The sequence below is a fragment of the Acomys minous genome, assembly GCF_964271855.1.
Source record: "Acomys minous genome assembly, chromosome: 14".
Lineage (NCBI taxonomy): Eukaryota > Metazoa > Chordata > Mammalia > Rodentia > Muridae > Acomys > Acomys minous.
The window spans coordinates 16,901,207-16,920,579 of record NC_140496.1 but is presented as its reverse complement, the minus strand read 5'-3'; the positions used below and the strand labels follow the sequence as shown (position 1 = coordinate 16,920,579).

General features: G+C 44.9%; 1 protein-coding gene across 6 annotated transcripts in view; it reads right to left on the bottom strand.

Annotated features, from left to right (window-relative positions):
- Nucleotides 1-18,954, bottom strand: part of MLKL (mixed lineage kinase domain like pseudokinase) — a 29,642-nt gene extending 10,688 nt beyond the window's left edge. Inside the window, exons 1-6 of one of the 6 annotated variants that reach the window (XM_084756674.1) lie at nucleotides 18,556-18,954; nucleotides 16,757-16,943; nucleotides 12,784-13,198; nucleotides 10,106-10,179; nucleotides 6,358-6,547; nucleotides 2,045-2,142 (exon numbers count right to left, since the gene is read on the bottom strand). In XM_084756674.1, coding sequence (XP_084612800.1) covers nucleotides 2,045-2,142; nucleotides 6,358-6,547; nucleotides 10,106-10,179; nucleotides 12,784-13,198; nucleotides 16,757-16,802 — 823 coding nt within the window. In that variant the 5' untranslated portion in view covers nucleotides 16,803-16,943; nucleotides 18,556-18,954. Of the gene's footprint in view, nucleotides 1-2,044; nucleotides 2,143-6,357; nucleotides 6,548-10,105; nucleotides 10,180-12,783; nucleotides 13,199-16,756; nucleotides 16,944-18,390 lie in introns of all 6 variants that reach the window. The other 5 variants (XM_084756678.1, XM_084756675.1, XM_084756677.1 and 2 more) reach the window with 5 other exon arrangements.
- Nucleotides 18,955-19,373: the final 419 nt, after the last annotated feature.

Sequence of the window (19,373 nt, the reverse complement as noted above, 5' to 3'; positions counted from 1 at the left end):
CAGCGCTTTGTACAAGCTAGGTAAACACTCTGTCAACTGAGTTACATCCTCAGCACTAAGGAAGCAGAGGCAAGTGGATCTCTGTGAGTTCAAGTCCCAGGCCAGCCAGTGCTACTTAGAACTTGGCTACAAACAGTAAACAAGCAAAAAAGAAAAAAAGACAGGATTGTCCCACAACTGCTGTGTAAACCAGGGTTTGGGGTAGTATAGAGTGAGTGCATGTGTGTTCTATTGGTAGGGGGCAAAAAACTTGGGCCTTTGTTTTAAGCTGCTAGACTTTTTTCTCAGGTCAGCAAAGTGAGGAACAAGCTGGCCATCCTAGAAGTTTGACATCATTTACCTAGTCACGGCCTCTCTCTCTTTTTGCCCATTAGGGAATCTAACTTTTAGTCCCCAGTATCCTATGAGGAGTGCCTATGAAAATAACATATGAGTTGGGCATGGTGGTGCACAATTTTAATGCCAGTACTCAGGAGGCAGAGGTAGGCAGTTCTCCGTGAGTTCAAGGCCAGCCTGGTGGTCTATATGGTGAATTCTAGGACAGCTAGGGCTACATAATAGAGAGATCTTATCTTAAAAAGAAAGAAAGGGAGCTGGGCTTGGTGGTGCAGCACATGCCTTTAATCCCAGCACTGTGGAGGCAGAGGAGGTGGATCACTGTGAGTTCGAGGCCAGCCTGGTCTACAAAGCAAGTTCAGGACAACCAAGGCTACACAGAGAAACCCTGTTTCGGAAAACAACAACAACAACAAAAATAAAAGCAAAAAAAAAAAAACCCAACAACAACAACAAAAGAAAGAAAGAAAGGAAGGAAGGAAGGGAGGGAGAGAAGGAGAGACAGAGGGAGGGAGGGAGGGAGGAAGGAAGGGGCAAGGCATGGTGGCGCACGCTTTTAATCCCAGCACTCAGGAGGCAGAGGCAGGCGGATCTCTTGTGAGTTCGAGGCCAGCCTGGTAAACAAAGCAAGTCCAGGACAACCAAGGCTACACAGAGAGACCCTGTCTCAAAAAACAAACCAAAAAAAACCCCCCCAAAAAAACAAACAAACAAAAACAAAAAGAAAAGGAAGGAAGGAAGGAAGAAATGAAGGAAGGAAGGAAGGAAGAAGAAAAAAAGAATGTAACACATGAGTCACTGTGAGCCCCCATGAGGAGGCTCTGCCTGCTTACCTTTCTAAGGCCTGACTCATAAAGATGTTATTTTTTTGCCCGGGCAGTGGTGGCACATGCCTTTAATCCCAGCACTTGGTAGGCAGAGGCAGGCAGATCCCTGTGAGTTTGAGGCCAACCTGGTCTACAAAGAGAGTTCAGGATAGTCAAGGCTACACAGAGAAACCCTGTTTTGAAAAACCAAAAAATAGGGGCTGGAGCGATGGCTCAGCGGTTAAGAGCACTGACTGTTCTTCCAGAGATCCTGAGTTCAATTCCCAGCAACCACATGGTGGCTCACAACCATCTATAATGTGATCTGATGCCCTCCTCTAGCCCACAGATGTACATGCAGGCAGAGCACTGTATATGTAATAAATAAATAAATAGATAGATAGATAGATAAATATTTAAAAAAACCAAAAAATAAAAAATAAAAAATATAAATTTTTTCCTTCTCCCAGAGATCCACCTGCCTCTGCCTGGTCACAACTCCCTTTTTAATCTTTTATACTCTCACCTGTGACTTTATTTTTTTTTCACCTGTGACTTTATAATAAACTTCTCTTAAAAGATTTTTTTTAAAGATTTATTTATTATGTATACAATGTTCAGCCTGTATGTGTGCCCACCTGCCAGAAGAGGGCACCAGTTCTCGCTACAGATGGTTGTGAGCCACCATGTGGATGCTGGGAATTGAACTCAGCATCTCTGGAAGAGCAAACAGTGCTCTTAACCTCTGAGCCATCTCTCCAGCCCCAATAAACTTCTCTTATGTAAACTCTATAATAAACTTTAAAACTCAAAAAAAAAAACAAAAACAAAAACAAAAACAAAAACCACAGACAGCATATTATAGGCAGTCAGAGCTTGACCAGTCCCGGAAGCCCCCTTACCTGTTTCATCAATGCAAATTCCAAATATACGCAAGATGTTGGGAGAATCAAATTTCTTCATGGTTATGATCTCATTATTGAAAGTGCGCCTCACCACTCTAAGAGAGTGAAAGGAGAAATTAGCATTTGGAGTTTGACAGTCCCTCAGAGAATGTAGAGCACTGCAGGGGCTTGAGACACCATTAGAGACTCTTCGTATCGGGGAAGGGGGAAACCAGAGTGATAGGCGTGGCTGCAAATCTAACTTCCCGATGAACTCGGAAGCAGAATCAGTCCCTCAGGGTCTGTGACAAGAATATTAGGATTTGTTCATCTCTTTCTGGTACTTGATCGAATTGTGGTTTATATGGCAAACTAAGATGTCAAGTTTTTGTTACTTGCCATATTTTATTTTAGTAAATGGTTTTTCAAGACAGGGTTTCTCCATGTAGTCCTGGCTGTTCTGGGACTCTCTCTGTAGACCAGGATGGCTTCAACTTAGAGTTCCACCTGCCTCTGCCTCGTGAGTGCTGGGGTTAAAGGCAGAGCGGGACCAAGGCATACAGAAATCAACTGTATTTCAATGTGCTAGCTATGAGAATTCTGAAAACGGAATTAGAATGATTTCATTTACAATAGTGTAAAAAGAGCGAAAGCTTAAAAGTAGACTTAACAAATCCAGGCATGCTGCTGCCGGCCATTAATCCAAGTACCCTGAAAGCAGAGGCAGGAGAATCCCTTCAGCAGAGCAAAGGATGGGTTATTTATCGGATAATATAGAGGAAAACTGACTCTGTGGATAAAGCCAAAATTAGACCCTGCCTAACATCACATATAAAGGCTGATTCCAGGCGGATTAAAGCCTAAGCTTAAAATGGAGTTGGGGGGTGGGGGTTGGGGGGTTGGGGGGGGGAGGGCAGGGGTGGAGCTAGAGAGACGGCTCAGAGATCAAGAGCACTGATTGTTCTTCCAGAAGACCCAGGTTCCATTCCCAGCATTCACATGGTAGCTCACAACCATCCATAACACTTATTCCAGGGGATTCAGTATCCTCTTCTGGCCTTTACAAACACCAGGCATGCAGGAAAATCAGCCATACACACAAAATAATGTAATACAAGTTAATAAAAGTCTAAAGTAGCAAACTACTAATACTAATACTAATACTACTAATAATACATATGTTGTCACACCTTTAATCTCAGTACTGTGTAGGCCAAGGCAAGTGGTGCTCAATGAGAGAGAGAGACCATACCGATAGATAGATAGATAGATAAATAGATAGATAGATAGATAGATAGATAGATAGATAGATAGATAGATAAAGTTCTGGGCATAGGGAAGTGTATTTTGAGAGCACAAATAATAAAGTAAAGTTTTGGGGTATCTATATCAAAATTATTTAAACAGTATTCTGCCTGCATGTTGCCAGCACACCAGAAGAGGGCACCACATCTCATTATAGATGGTTATGAGCCATCATGTGGTTGCTGGGAATTGAACTCAGGGCCTCTGGAAGAGCAGACCGCGCTCTTAACCTCTGAGCCATCTCTCCAGCCCTCTAAATAAAAATTAAAGATTCATGTTTGATGATGGACATCAAGGACAAAGATAAAATGCAGATTATGTGATAACAGAAGATTTTTACAATATCTACAAATGATTGCTTTCCATGATATGCAAGGATCTTCTGTAAATGTGGAAGAAAAAAAAAAACCATAGAAATTACAAATGTGACAGAAGAGAGAGGGCAGAAAATCTGAAGAGGTAATTTATAGAAAAGAGCAGCCAGTTAGCTACCGTGAGTGGTGCAACATTTGACCTGGGTGTGCACTCAGCTCCGTGGGACGATACAGGAAGATGAAAGAGTCACATGCTCTCTGTCATAGTCGGATCCTAACTTCTGAAGTTTGTACGCAAGCAAGCGGTTGTGAGAATGGGCATAAAGTATGACACTAGAGAGGAGATCACAAGAGGTGTTGACAAAGGGGGCGAGGGGGAAAGGTCACATGTGACATGAAAATTGAAGGGAGGCTATTGAAGAGGGGAGGACTCAGGAGGGGGAATGGAGCTAGGGAAAACCACATTTTATTTGAAAATGCCCAAAGGAGCAGATGGGGGAGATGGCTCAGTTAAGAGTGCATACATATTACCTTTTCAGGGGACTTGACTTTGCTTCCCAGCACCCAAAATGGGAGGTTCACAACTACAGGTAACTGCAGCATCAGGGGGCATCTGCATTCAGATGTACTTACATGCACATACGTATAATAAAAATGAAATGAGCTGGGCGTGGTGGCGCACGCCTTTAATCCCAGCACTCGGGAGGCAGAGGCACGTGGATCGCTGTGAGTTCAAGGCCAGCCTGGTCTACAAAGCAAGTTTAGGACAGCCAAGGATACACAGAGAAACCCTGTCTCAAAAAACCAAAAAAATAAAATAAAAAATAAAAAATAAAATAAAATAAAATAAAATGGCACAATGAAACTTAACTCTTTGTAAGGCAATAAAAATTTAAAAATCTGAAAGAGCTAAGCACATAAGATTAAATGATTAAACCAGGAGGTAGTGGGGGCATATCTTTAATCCCAGCACTTGGGAGGCAGAGGCAGGCCAATCTCTGTGAGTTCAAGGCCATCCTGGTCTACAGAGCAAGTTCTAGGACAGCCAAAGTCACACAGAGAAAACCTGTCTTGAAAAAAAAGGGGGGGGGGGAAGGAAAGAAAATGATTAAATTTATTAGGATAAAACAAATGTCAGCATATGATGTATAGGTGTCCTCAGGCACTGCAGGTGGGAGGTTAGGAATACTCACTCTTCCTGATATAAGCACTTCCTGGTAGTGCTTAGCCAATTCAATAGATGTGGACCCTATGACCCAACTGTCCCTGTCCCGGAGTTACAACCCAAAGAAATTCTTGTACAAGTGTTGGGGGTGTAGCTCAGTGGCAGTTTTTGCCTCGGCCCAGGGTTTGACTCCTTGTACGTCAAGACTGGCATACAGATTCACTAAGGGCTACATACAGGCATTATTTTCAGAGGGAGAAAGTTGGAAGCAGATGTAGGCAAAATGGGACTGACACCAAACCAGTCACTGGATTCCCTTCAAATGAAAGGACACCATGTTCCACGGTGCTGAATCAAGAAAGTAACGAAAAGAGCCAAGAGATGTACCACTTTTTCGCCTGTCAGAAACTAATAATGAAAGACTAAATCTTACAGGAAAACTCAAGAATGAAACACTAGAGTTACTGTCTGTAGAATTCCCAGCACCACCCCAAAAGGAGAATTATATGCGAAGAGGATGAGTTGAGAAACAGGATTACAAGGTAAAAAATTTGGTTGTTATTGTTTTGAGGCAAGGTCTGCATGTAGCCCTAGTTATCCTGGACCTCTCTCTATAAACCAGGTTGGCCTCGAACTCAGGGATCGTCTGCCTTTGCCTCATGAGTACTGTGATTAAAGGCATGCACTGCTACATCTGGAAAATGTAGTGAAAGATGCATTAAGCAATGAATAAAAGAGAGAAGTTTCCAGGGTTGAGATAGAAAGAAAGTTGACCAAGACTAGCCTGTTTCTTTTTCTTTTTGTGTGAGTGTTTTGCCTGCATGTATGTCTGTGTATCACATGTGTGCTTGGTGCCTGTCCAGAAGAGGGTGTCAGATGCCCTGGAACATGAGCTCCAGATGTTGTGAGCTATGATGTTGGTGCTGAGAACTGAACCTTGGTTCTCTGTAAGAGCAACAGGCCTTATAGAGAGCCAATTCTCCAGTCCTATGGCCTCTGCTTCTTCCTTTCTTAAAAGATTGATTGATGGATAATGGATCCAGTGTTCTGCCTGCATGTATACCTGCACACCAGAAGAGGGCATCTGATCAGATTGTAGATGGCTGTGAGCCACCACATGGTTGCTGGGAATTGGACTCAGGACTTTTGGAAGAGCAACCAGTATTCTTAACCTTTGAGGCATCTCTCCAGCTCTATAGTCTCTTTTCTTTTCTTTCTTTTTCTTTTTCTTTCTTTTTTTTGGTTTTTTGTGACAGGGTTTCTCTGTGTAGCCTTGGCTGTCCTGGACTCACTTTGTAGATCAGGCTGGCCTCGAACTCACAGCGATCCACCTACCTCTGCCTCCCAAGTGCTGGGATTAAAGGCATGCGCCACCACTGCCTGGCTAGTCTCTTTTTTCTTAATAATACAGATGAAGTGATTTTTATCCTATGTATCTTGATATTCTACTCTCTCCCACCCCCCCACCTGCCCGCCGCAGTTACTTTCTCCTTGGGAAGTTACAGAGACTACCCGTTGATACATAAGAGTCACACAACACAGCTTACTCCACACTTCCGGCCTGGGGGTTGTCAAACACTTTGATGGTGACTGGAGATCTGTGATACTCTCCTTTATAGAGCGTGCTGAGTTTATTTTTCTTCAGTAAGGTCCACGGAGATCCAACAAGATGTTTCTTTTGAATCTCTTTGATTTGCTCCTGTTGGATCTCCCGTGTGGGCTTTAGTGAGCCTGAGACTGAAGGAGACAAAAAGTCAGCGTGCAAAGAAGGCGTTGAAAGGGAAGTGGACTCTGACTCGAGAAGGACGCTCCACAAGCTCCACATCATGAGCCAGAACCTGTCCTAACTAGAGCTTCTAGAAGGTCCTCTGCTTTTTTTTTTTTTTTTTTTTTTTAAAGATTTTGGATTTAGCCCGGCGTAGAGGCAGGTGGATTGCTGTGAGTTCGACGCCAGCCTGGTCTATGAAGCAAATCCAGGACAGCCAAGGCTACACAGGGAAACGTGTCTCAAAAAACAACACAAACAAACGAACAAACAAAAGATTCTGTATTTATTACTATGTATACAGAGCTCTGCCTGCCTTAACACCAGCCTCTCTCATCACAGAGTTGTCTCTACTTCTACTGCCACCCACACAGCGTGACACTAGGTACCTGGCATCATGTCAAGTCATTTCAGATCAAATATAGCCACAGTTCAAGTTCAGCAACTATATTTCTGTCAATTGTGTGGCTGTTTCTTCATGGACTCCTTGTTTTCTTCTTCGAAATTTCAGGAAACTTACAAGGCTGAGGAAGCTCAAGAAACTTACAGGACTCATAAAAGTGTCTCCATAGTAAACAGTTGCTGGGTAAGAGGAGAGTCTTTTTTTTTTTAAATAAGATATATTTTTTAAAAAAAGATTTATTTATTATTATGTATACAGTGCTCTGGTGCACATACACCTAGAGGCTAGAAGAGGGCATCAGATCACATTATAGATGGTTGTGAGCCGCCATGTGGTTGCTGGGAATTGAACTCAGGACCTCTGGAGGAGCAGTCAGTGCCCTCAACCTCTGAGCCATCTCTCTAGCCCAAGAGGAGATTTTTGTGTAGGAGACCAGTGATCTAGCTTTCCTACGTTCTTGCTCACTCTATTGTGGGAGGCTTTTAGGTCATTTAAGTGCTCAAAATTATCTTAATCCCATAAGTAATTCCTCACCCATGTTTGTGAAAGTAATGGTAATACTTTGGTTCACTAAGATGAACCTGGACAGAATCATTCTTTGGACTGTGTGCCAGCTAGTTTTATGCCAACTTGACACAAGCTAGAGTCATTTTGGAAGAAGGAACCTCAGTTGAGAAAATGCCCCCACCAGATTGGTCTATGGTGTGGGTGTGTCCAGCCCACTGTGGGCATTGCCACTCCTGGTCTGGTGGTCCTGGGTGTTATAAGAAAGCAGGTGCCTCATGGAGGAGCAAGCTAGTAAGCAGAATTCCTCTATCACTTCTTCTCCTCCTCTTCCTCCTCCTCCCCCCCTCTTTCTCTCCTCTTTCCTCTCTCTTTCCCTCCTTTTTCTCCCCTCTTCCTTCATTTTGGTTTTTCAAGACAGGGTTTCCCAGTGTAATAGCCCTGGCTGTCCTAGAACTCTCTTTGTAGATCAGGCTGGCCTTGAACTCACAAGATCCACCTGCCTCTGCCTCTGCAGTGCTGCAATTAAAGGTGCGTGCTACCACGCCAAGCAAAGCCTCAAACCTCCATCATTTCTGTCTACTTCAGTTCCTGCCTCCAGGTTCCTGTTTTGGATTCCTGCGTCGACTTTCTTAGTGATGGAGTATGGCCTGAGAGTAGTAAGCTGAAATAAATCACAATTTTTTTTATAGTTTTATTGAATGAATGAGTGAGTGAGTGACTAAATGAGCACCTTAAATCTCATTTAAATTGTGTGAGTGTGTGTGTGTGAACATGTGTAGATACTCATGTCTGCACATAGACATATGGAGGTCAGAATTTGTCATCAACACCCTTTTTCTATGGCTTGCCATCTTGTTTATTTTTAAATTTATTTATTTTATTTTATGTGCATGAGTGTGTGCCTGCATGTCTGTTATGTGTACCAGAGGTGTGTACGGCCCGAGAAAGCCGGGAGAAGGCATTGGACACCCTGGAACAGGAGTTACAGGTAAGAGAGAGCCACCATATATGAGTGCTGGAACTGAACCTGTGTCCTCTGCAAGACTAGTGAGCATTTTTGACTACTTTGCCATCTCTCCAGTCCCCATCCGCCTTATTTTTGAGACAAGATCTCTCATTGGATCAGTAGCTCGCTGACTGGCTAGACCTGCTGGACAGTGAGCTCCAGAGACCTAGTCCTCAGCTTCCAATGCTGAGATCCCTGCTTGGTTTTTGTTGTTGTTGTTGTTTGTTTTATGTAGATGCTGGGGATCCATACTAGGTCCTCATGCTGGCACAGCGAGCACTTTACCCACTGAGCTATCTATCTCTAAAGCCCTTGGCTTGAATTTCTTATGGACATCCAGTAAATAAATAGCTTTGGTGCTGCTACAGTTTGCATGTTAAATGTCCCCAAAGGCCCATGTGTTGAGAGCTTGGTACCCAGGATGGTGCTATTGGAAGCTTAGAGATGCAGACAAAAGGTGGGTCCTAAGGTGTTTGAAGGCCTGCTTCTAAAGGGGACTGTGGGACCCCAGTCTCTTTCTCCTTCTCTCCTTTTTACTTCTTGTCCATCAGGTGGGTGTTTATGCTTCATCGAGTGTCTACCTGATAAGCTGCCTTGTCACAGACTCAAAAGCAATGGGGCTAAGAGCCAACCACGGACTGAACATCTTCAAATCCTTGAGCCTAAGTAAGTAAACTGTCTCTCAAAAAGCAGGGCGTGGTGACGCACGCCTTTAATCCCAGCACTGGAGAGGCAGAGACAGACTGTGAGTTTGAGGACAGCCTGGTCTACAAAGTGAGTCCAGGATAGCCAAGGCATCACAGAAAAACCTGTCTCAAAACAAACAAACAAACAGCTGGGCATAGTGGTGCACACCTTTAATCCCAGCACTCAGGAGGCAGAGGCAGGTGAATCACTGTGAGTTCAAGGCCAGTTTGGCCTACAAAGCTACTCCAGGACAGCCATGGCTACATAGAGAAACCCCTGTTTTGAAAAACCAAAACAAACAAACAAAACAAAGCAAAACAAAAAACCAAACCAAACCAAAACAAAACAAAAAAACCCAACCACAAGCTGTCTCCCTTTCTAAGCTACTATTTTGGGAATTTGTTACTGTAACAAAACTTGACTGATACAGATGCTATTCATGGAGGAAACTATTTATTATAATTATTTTAGCATTCTTTTACAAATTATTTTTGTTTATGAGCCTAGCCCTTAAAATTTATTTTTGTTTTGTTCTTTTGAGGCAGGGTTTCTCTGTGCAGCCCTGGCTATCCTGGAAGTCCCTTTGTAGAACAGGCTAGCCTTGGAGTCAGATTTGCCTGTCTCTGGAGTGCTGGGATTAAAGGCATGCATCACCATGCCTGGCCTATTTTAGTATACTGACAGGTGCTATGGGTCTCTTGCTGGTAAAGGGGCCACTTTCAAATGCTACTCCATTGGCAGAAAGCTGAGTTAACTGTGACCACATCCCAAAGCCTGTGAGCTGCTTCTCGTATTACCCAGGAAAAAACAAAACAAAACAAAACAAAACAAAAGGACCAGGGCCAAGTAGAGTATGCCGGAGTCCCTAGCAAACGGATGGTTCCTCATTTGGGAACGTTCATTGCAACAGGGTATGGGGCAACTTACATTGCTTCAGAGCTTCCTTGACTTCTTCCATGTCAAGTTTCAACTGCATCAAGATAGCTTGCATGCTTTCCTTTCTGCAGGAAAAAGGGGTCAACACATGCTTAAAAATACCTGCTAAAGCAAAACAACGTGCTTCAAAACCAAAACGTTAAATAAAACCACTCAGGTGACAGTTTTTAGACTCTAAAATAATCACTTGGTAGGAAATACTACGGCTAATATTCATCTTTCTACTTTCAAGCCCACAGGAAATGCCTTGAAGTCTGGCTGTGTGAATCTCTTTGCCCAAGAAAGGGAATGAAGAAGATGTGGCTTCAGCCTGGCATGTCCCCACAGGCTCGTGTTTTGGGCCTCTGGTGCCAGCGAAGGTTGGCTGGCCGCAGTGGGTCCCTGGGAGTGAGCCTTTGCAGAGTATAGCCAACCTTTGGGCTGGCCTGCTTTTTCTACTCTCTTACCTGCCAGACTAGCGGAGCTTCGGTTACACACTCCCGCTGCCACGGAACTGCCCCACGCCTTTCCCGCTAGGATGGCTGGAAAATACTTTGGCTTTATGAGTCCAAATAAGTCTAACCTCTCCTGAGCTGCTTTTGTTCAGGAAGTTTTTCAGTGAAGTATTTTATTGACTCTGTTCCTGTCTGGCTGCTTTGGGAGTGGGAAGTTTGTATCGACATCCTCATTTGCACTTGTTACTGTGACAAACGCCAGGACCAAAGTCACTTGAGGAGGAGAGGGTTTCTTTATTTACTTAGCTCATGTGTCACTGTCTATCATGCAGGGAAGCAGGGCAAGGAGCTTAAGGCAGGCACCTGGAGGCAGGAACCGTAGAGGAACACAGCTTACTGACTGCTGCGCTGTCCATGGCTTGTTCCACTTGCCGTCTTATGCAACCCAGGATCACCAATGGCACCACCCACAGTGGGTTGGGCCCCCCCACTTCAATCACTAATGAAAAAAAAGAATCCTCATAGACTCACCTACTGGACAATGTAATGGAGCACTTTCTCAATTGCGGTTCCCTCTTGCCACACGACTAGAGGTCTGGTCAAGTTGACAATTCCTAGCACACTTCCTTGCTCCCTTTCTCTCTACACAGACTCTTACTATTATGTTTCAGACACTCTAATCTCTGTGCTTTCTTTCTTTCTTATGTATATGAGTATGCTGTCTTCATGCACACCTGAAGAGGGCATCGGATCATAATGCAGATGGCTGTGAGCCACCATGTGGGTGCTGGGAATTGAACTCAGGACCTCTGGAAGAGCAGCGGTTCTCTTAACCACTGAGCCATCTCTCCAGGCCCTCTGTGCTTCCTTAATCAAAGAATTCCAGTCATTTCCCTAGAGTATGTCCTTCTCAGAAAGAGTTGATAAGGCCCCCATTCCCCTTGCAGCTATAGGATAAGTTTATAGCCCTCCCAGGTCCTGCCTCCAGGACCCTTGGTACCATGGCTAGGCCTGGCTAGGTCATATCATGATGATGCTTCTGTGGGAACTTCTCCTAGTGACCTCTCACTAAAAGGCCTCACCATGGCTATCTATGGCCATCAGCCTGTAACTCTCCTGATAAAAAGATAATCTTGTATCAGCTTCTTTTCCTACAAACTTCTATTTTTTTTTCATTTTTAATTATTATTTTTTTATATGTGTTGGTGTTTTGCCTGAATGTACATCTGTGTGAGGGGCCAGGGAGTTATAGCCAGTTGTAAACTGCCATGTTGGTGCTGGGAATTGAACCCAGGTCCCCTGGGAGAACAGTCAGTGCTCTTATATGCTGAGCCCTCTCTCCAGCCCACCCACCTCTATCTTTTAGCTAACAATGCTTGAGGTTTATATTACTGGATCATCATTAGTCCAAGGAGGTCAGATTTGTTTCCATATTTCTCTTGTCCTCACTCTCCTGGTAACCTAGGCTCAACTTTTGCCCTTTACCTCCAGCCTAGCTAATGCCTCACTTTACAGCCTGGCGCTCCAATACATTCAAGGAGGCCATTCTGGTTCACCCTATTATTACCTCACCTACCCTCTACTGTGGTCTCCCAGCTCAGGTAGCCCTCCATTCTGTCTCTCAGGTAGTCCTTGTATGGCTAAGTTACCTCTCCTTCATCAAGGTGTCAAATGTTATTCTGCCTGTTCTTTCCGAACCCTTGTAAATTATTACTTTGTGGCTTTCATTGGTTTTAGAGAAAATTAGCTTCCTGTCAGGAGGCTTTACATTCCACCAGGTCAGAGCTTTGTCTATTTTGCTCTGTACTGTATCCCTAAGGTTTAGAACAGTGTTGTGTACCGTGTACCCAATCAATGTTTCCTTAGTTTGCGTTACTTAATTATTTTTACCGGTCCTTCCCACCCCCCCAATCTTAAGTGAGAGCCCCATAGAAGCTAAGGCTGTCAGACATGAATTAGAATCCAGATATTACATCAAAGAGTGAGTAGACACTCAAAGGAGTCTCACACGAAGCTAGCAGCGTGTCCCCTCTTCCATAAAGGCTCCCCCAGATTTCACCAGCCTCACTACAGAGTAGGATTTCTGACTCACAAGCAGACACAACTGCCCAAACTCCTTCATCACTCCTCTCCTTTGGCAGGTCAAAGCGAGGCGGAGACGCTCGCTGGTTCCTTCTGCTTCTCCACCCGACCCCCAAACCCAGCCTATTCTTTCTCAGCCTTTGGAAGACTCACTCATCTTCCTCTGCGTCCTGCTGATCTTCCTGCGGCCAGGATGAACCAGGCTTCAATTGGCCAACCTGGAGCTCTAGCATCAGCGCCTCCCACACGTCTTTCAGGCTCTCATTCACCTCACGGAAGATTATCTTGTCACTGTTCGCAGTTACAAACTTCCGAATATCGGACTTCTTGCTGAACTTTTCTATCTGCTGCATAGCCATCTTCAGGGCAGTCTCAAAACGGCCCAGGGCATCGGTTACGCCATCGGGCAGGTTCTCCGTCCCTTGGTCCTGGAGCCTCTGGAGAGGCTGTAGCAGGCCACAGACACGGTTCCCTAGACGCCGGCACTGTTTCCGGCAGTATTTCATCTCTTCACACTGTTTATAGATGAGCTTGCCTAAGGAGACGATCTGTCCCAGTTTATCCATACCTGGAAGAGACCCATAGATTGGTTAAAATCCTACAATCCTCTGTGTATCTATTACTTAGCTAATGGAGAGTCAAAGGTATCTGTGATCTCAATGCCAGAAAGGGGATACCTCCACCACGTAAGATAGAGACAGACAGACTTGTCTGTAAAACCTGTTCTGTCCTTGTAACAGAGCTTGAACTGGGAAGTACTAGTCATCCAGCACTATATCTTCAGCCTCCATTGCAACCCCATGGGATTAGCATCTGACTATGGGTTGAGCATGGATGGGATTTGTGCCACTTTGGGCTGAGACAGGTTTGCAAGGATAGGATATTGGGGATACTGGTATCCAAAAGAAAGGATCATGGGTTCCTGAATAATTGTTTGAAGGACAGCAGCCATGTTGCCAGGCTTTCTACTATGGACTATATATGATTGAAGATGCAGTTTCAGTTGTATGAAAGCCATTATATTTGGGGGATGTTTTTTGTCATATTACTTAGCCTCTCCTGACACAAGATGTCCTGTTGAAGTATTAGAAATACCTTCAAGGGCCAAGCAGGCAACTCAAACCAGCAGAGTGAGCTTAGAATTAGCCTCAATTGGTTCAAAGAGAATTGCTTCCAGCCAGGTGTTCATTGAGAACATGGCTGTCCTGGTAAGAGATCACATCCAAAGACCTTCTAGGTCTGTGTGATTCAGCTGTAATACAAACTCACCTTTAATCCAAGAGTCAGAGGCAAACAGACCTGAGTTCAAGGTCAGCCTGGTATAGAGCAAGTATCAGGTAAAGAAAAACTTAGGTCCAGGCATGGTGATATATGCCTTTAATCCCCAAAAAAGGTAAAGTTAGTTTGTAGAAGGAAGTACCCATGTTTGGAAGTGATGTCTAATTGAGTGGCTGAAAAGGTGACGAATCAGAGAAGATTTGACAGGTAGGATATGCCCAACTCTCATGAGAAGAGAGAGGCGAGGGAAGCTATTTAAGAGGCAGTTTTATGCCGGGTGGTGGTGGCACACACCTTTAATCCTAGCACTTAGGAGGCAGAGGTAGGTGGATTGCTGTGAGTTTGAGGCCAGCCTGGCCTATAAAGTCAAGGCTACATAGAGAAAACCTGTCTTGAAAAACAAAAAACAAAACAACAACAACAACAAAAAGGAGGCAGTTTTACCAGGATGCAGAGAGAGAATTCAAGTGAAGATGGAAGGAGCCAGAAAATGAGAAGAAGCCAGAAGATTAAAGCAGATTGCTGAGTTAGGTTGAAGTCAAGCAGAGAAATCCCAGGCCAAGAGAGAAGCCAGACTGAGTAAGTCAGCTGGGAGGAGAGTTTGAGCCAGAACAGCTGAATTGAACCATCCAGCCCAGAGCTCAGAAAGAACAAGTAAGGGTGAGCTTATTAAACAGTAAGTCGCAGAGGCTGAAGATTAGAATGTACAAAGGCTAGAAGCTTCCAGGACTAGGCCTAGGTTAGCAGAAGGAGGAGGAGGTAAGCCTCCCAGACAACAACTGTGCAAGGAAAATAAAAATTACTTTTACATAGTGGTGCTGCAATCCTAGCACTTAGAAGGCTGAGGCAGAAGGATCATGAGTTCAAAGCCAGCTACCTAATGAGACCTTGTCTCCAAAAAATCCAAAGCTGGGGTTATAGCTCAGTGGTGGAGTGTTTGCCGGGCATTGGCATTGGCTAAGGCTCTGAGTGTAAGCGATTCTCAGCACAGCTGAGAAGCTCCTAGAGGCAGAGTCATGGCTCAGTGGTTAAGAAGAGCACACACTGCTCTTACAGGAGACTCAGTGTCTTTTGACTTCTGCAGGCACTAGGCAAGCACATGGCGCTATACATGCATACATACATACAAGCAGAACATGCACACACAAGAAATAAGATCATAAATCCTCCTTTTGGTTACTGTGACGTGCCCTTTTAGTCTTTCACGTCTTCATTTTTTTGTTTCGTTCTCAGACAGGCTCTTGCCATCTATCTCTGGGTGGCCTTGACCTCCCTGTCCCTTTGCACATGCCTTTGGTCCCAGCACTCGAATCTCTGTGAGTTCGAGGCCAGCCTGTTTTACAGAGCGAGTTCCAGGACAGCCGAGGCTACACAGAGAAACTGTCTGGAAAAACAGCAACAACAACAAAAAGTGACCGGGGGATGGGAGATATTTCAGTCTACAAAATGTTCACTGAACAAGCTTGGAGACCTGAGTTTGGATCCCTAGCACCAGTATAAAACCTGGACCTAGTAGTGCACAGTTGTGACTTTGGCTCTAGGAGGGCCTGTTCCCTCAAGTTGCCCTCTGACCTTTATATGTGGACGCATACACTTTAAACAAATAATAAAAAAATAAAGTGGGAAGTGATGGGGGAAGATACCAGATCTTGGCCTCTGGGCTCCTTACACCGTTGTACCCCATGCCACATGCACACACATATTCACTTCACATGCGTACCCACATTTCTTTTTAAAGTAACAACAAAACCTGTGCAGTCAAACACGATTTAGATAAAATAGAATATGTCTGCCAAAGTGGCCTGTTTGGCCACCTTAACCACAGTTTGCCAAAGATATAAAGGATTGCAGTGAAAATCAACTCTGGGAGGCTGGGGCAGAAGAATTTTGTGAATTTGAGGGCCAGCCTGGGCTATACTGTGAGATCTGGTCTCAAAAATAAATAAATAAATAAAATGGCTGCTTCTGTCAGTCTCATTGATTTTCTCTTTCCCTGTGGTGCACATATATGCAAAACATGCATACAATGAAAATAAAATAAGTAGATGTTTTAAAAGCAACAAATGGCTCCTGAGCTAATTTGGGCAGAGAGAATGCCCTCTGTCTGGCTCCTCTGAGAGAACCCAGGAAGACAAATGTAGAGCAATGTCTTGAGAGGCTATAACAGGAAGTGGAAGGTGGGACTTCCTGGAGAAGGGGCGGAGCCGGGAGTTGACAGTGGTAGACAGTTGATGGAGAGTAGTTGGGGGAGAGAAGCCACCCGACACCCGAGGACCACCAGATTGGCAAGTGCTTGGAATATATGTTGGTTATGAAGATCAGAGTATTTTATTTTAGTTTATTGTTAGATTAGTAGCAGTTTAGATTCTGCCCAGTGTAGTGCTTGCAGCTTTGAATTACATTTCAGTCTCTTTGTGTCAAGTATCAGCATCCTGGGCAGAACAGATACAATTTATTGTAACAAATCAGATGCTTCCTCCCCACCTGTCTCCCTCTGTCCTATCTCTGTGCGTGCAATCGAGATGTGACAGAATCCTCTTCCTATAGCTTGTAATGAGGCTTCCATAAAAATGACAAAAGGGAAGATTCCGAGACTCGATGACAACACTGAGTCTCTGGTTTAACCTGACCCCAAAATCTATGTCACCTCTATCTGCAGGTTTCAACGTTTCTTCTACCTTAAAAAAAAAACAAAACTTTCTTTTTATTTTATGTATGAGTATTTTGCCCCTATATGTGTACCATGTGCATGCAATGCCTTTGGTGGCCAGAAGAGGGTGTGATCGGGTCTTTGGGACTGAACAAAGCAGATGCTTGCGAGCTGCCATGTGGGAGCTGGGGATTGAACCTGGGTCCTCTGAAAGAGTAGGCAGTGCTCTAAGCTGCTGAGCCATCTCTCTAGCCTCTCAGCCTTCTTTCCTTGTTGAAGCCAATTTGAGTCATGCTCTACTTGCATGAATGATAGTAGCCATGGCAACGGATCTTTTCACTTAGAACACCTTGAATTCTTTAGCATCACAGTGGTCCTGCCTGTCCTGGAATGCAATATATAGATAGATCATGCTGGCCTCCAACTCACAGAGATACTCATAATTTTGCCTTTAAAAATGCTGCAATTAAAGCTATGCACCACTATGCCTGGCTTTAAAAGCACTTTAAATGTTTTATTTGTTATTTATTTGTTTGTTTGTTTTGAGACAGGGTTTCTTTGTGTAACCTTGGCTGTCTTAGAACTCACTATGTAGACCAGGCTGGTCTTGAACTCTGAGATCCACCTGCCTCTGCTTCCCAAATGCTGGGGTTACAGGTGTGTGCATGTGCACGTGTGTGTGTGTGTGTGTGTGTGTGTGTGTGTGTGTGTGTGCGTGCCCCTGCCATGCAGTGAGGAGAGTGGGTTACCTATGGAGACCAGACTAAAGGTCAAAGTGAGTCCAGGATAGCCAAGGCTATACAGAGAAACCCTCTCTCGAAAAAACAAAAAACAAACAAACAAAAAATCCAACCAACAAACCAACCAAACCCCAAACCAAATAACATGGAGAAAATAATTCCCTGGAATCCCAACCTGCCTTTAAAACATGAGTCAAAAGTGAAACCAAACTGTTAATCTGAATGAAGCCAAGTATGTATGCAATTGACAAGCCTTTGTTTTCTTTGTCCACAGGATTCCGCAGATCTGGGTAGCAGGCACAGGTGTTAACGTCAGGGAGCTTTAGTGGCTGAGCCATCTCTCTATTCTATCAGGGTATTCCCTTTTGTTTGTTTGTTTGTTGTTTTTTCAAGAGACAGAGTTTCTCTGTGTAGCAGTGGCTGTCCCGGGCTCCCTTTTAGACCAGGCTGGCCTCAAACTCCTGAGTGCTGGGACTAAAGGCATGTGCCATCAGGGTACTCTTATGGAAAACCAGTAGATATCAGGACTCAGTCATTCGCAGATGCTGAGCAGAAGTCTTCAAAGCTTGTTCTTAGATATATGAGAGCAAGAGTGAAAACTCTGGAAGCAGTAGTAAATACATTAATTTGCCCCATCTCACCCCCATTTAAAAAAATGTCAGATTGGGCTTGGCAGTATACAACTTTAAACCTAGTACTTGGGAGGCAAACAAGTATCTCTGTGAATTCAAAACCAGTGAGTTCCAGGCCAGCCACAGCTATACAATGAGAGTCTGTCTCATTACAAAAACAGTCTAAAAAAATCAGACGCCCCTTTAACGCCTTTACTCTCAGCACTTGGCAGAGGCAGGCGGATCTATGAGTTCATGGCGAGCCTGGTCTATAGAGCAAGTTCCAAGTTCCAGCACAGTTAGGACTACATAGTGAAACCCTTTCAGCTGCCTCCACCCCCACACCCAAAAGAACGGAATCGGCTACCTTGGAAATGTAATTGTCTTACTGACTACCCCCCACTCTAAGACTTGTGCACCTCTGGGAGTGTCCCCACCTTCTGCCCCTCCTCCAACCCCATTCCTCCAACCCCATTCCTACTTTGGCAAAAGGTCAGGAGAGATCTCAGCAGGCAGGCAGCCCCATTCAATAGTCAAAGAATCGAAACCAACTTCACCCTGTGTTCCAGGAAGTCCAATCTGTGACTCCGTGGTTCTCCTGCTTCCTCTAAGCACGCACCCCGTCCAGTGGATTCTGCGAGCTCACCCTTGTGGTCGCGAGGGGCGTCCGGTCTATCCTGTGCTGGGATCCAGTCTCCTGCTGCTGCCTTGCTGACAGCGCACGCTGGCAGGCTGGAGCAGGTCCGCGTCTCTGGAGCCCCTTTCCTCCGGTGCAGCCTCAGGGCTCCCTCCTCCCCAAGAGACTCCACGCAGCCCGCCTTTTCCGCCTAAAGTTAAACCTGGGCGAATGCAGTCATGCCCCAGCGGAGTCCTACCAACCAACCTCTTGCACAGCTGTTTCCGTCCAGTGTCATCCTCCGGAAGACCCTGCCAGCGGCTTGACACGCCTTCCCGGGGTACTTTCCTGACTCCTACTGGCGATGTGCCAGCTTCCTACACCAGCAGCGTGACAGCTCCCAGTAGAAGCACCTACCCGGTTCTCTCGGATCCTTTCCCCCAAATCTATTAAATAGCAACTTTTTGAGTCCTCCCAGGCCCTGTGCTTGGGGTCTTGAATTTGAGGATTGAGAAATTAAGTTTTCAGGAAGCCCTGATAACCACTGTATGGGATAGCCTAGAAGCTGAGCGAAATAAAAAAAAAATAAAAAAGCGAGGCTGGCGAGATGACTCAGTGAGCCGGATGACCTGAGTCAGTGTGGAAGGAGAGAACTGACTCCTCTAAGTTGTCCCCTGACCTCCACACGTGAGCAGGCCCTGGCACGCAAATGCACTCACTACAAACATGGTAAATAAATAAAAATGGAGGTAAACCCTACAAGTGCTGGATAATCCTGGGGGAGGGGAGGGGGAGTGATGGAGGGAGTTGAAGTGAATGAGAGGCTACCCAAGAAGGGGGTCACTTCT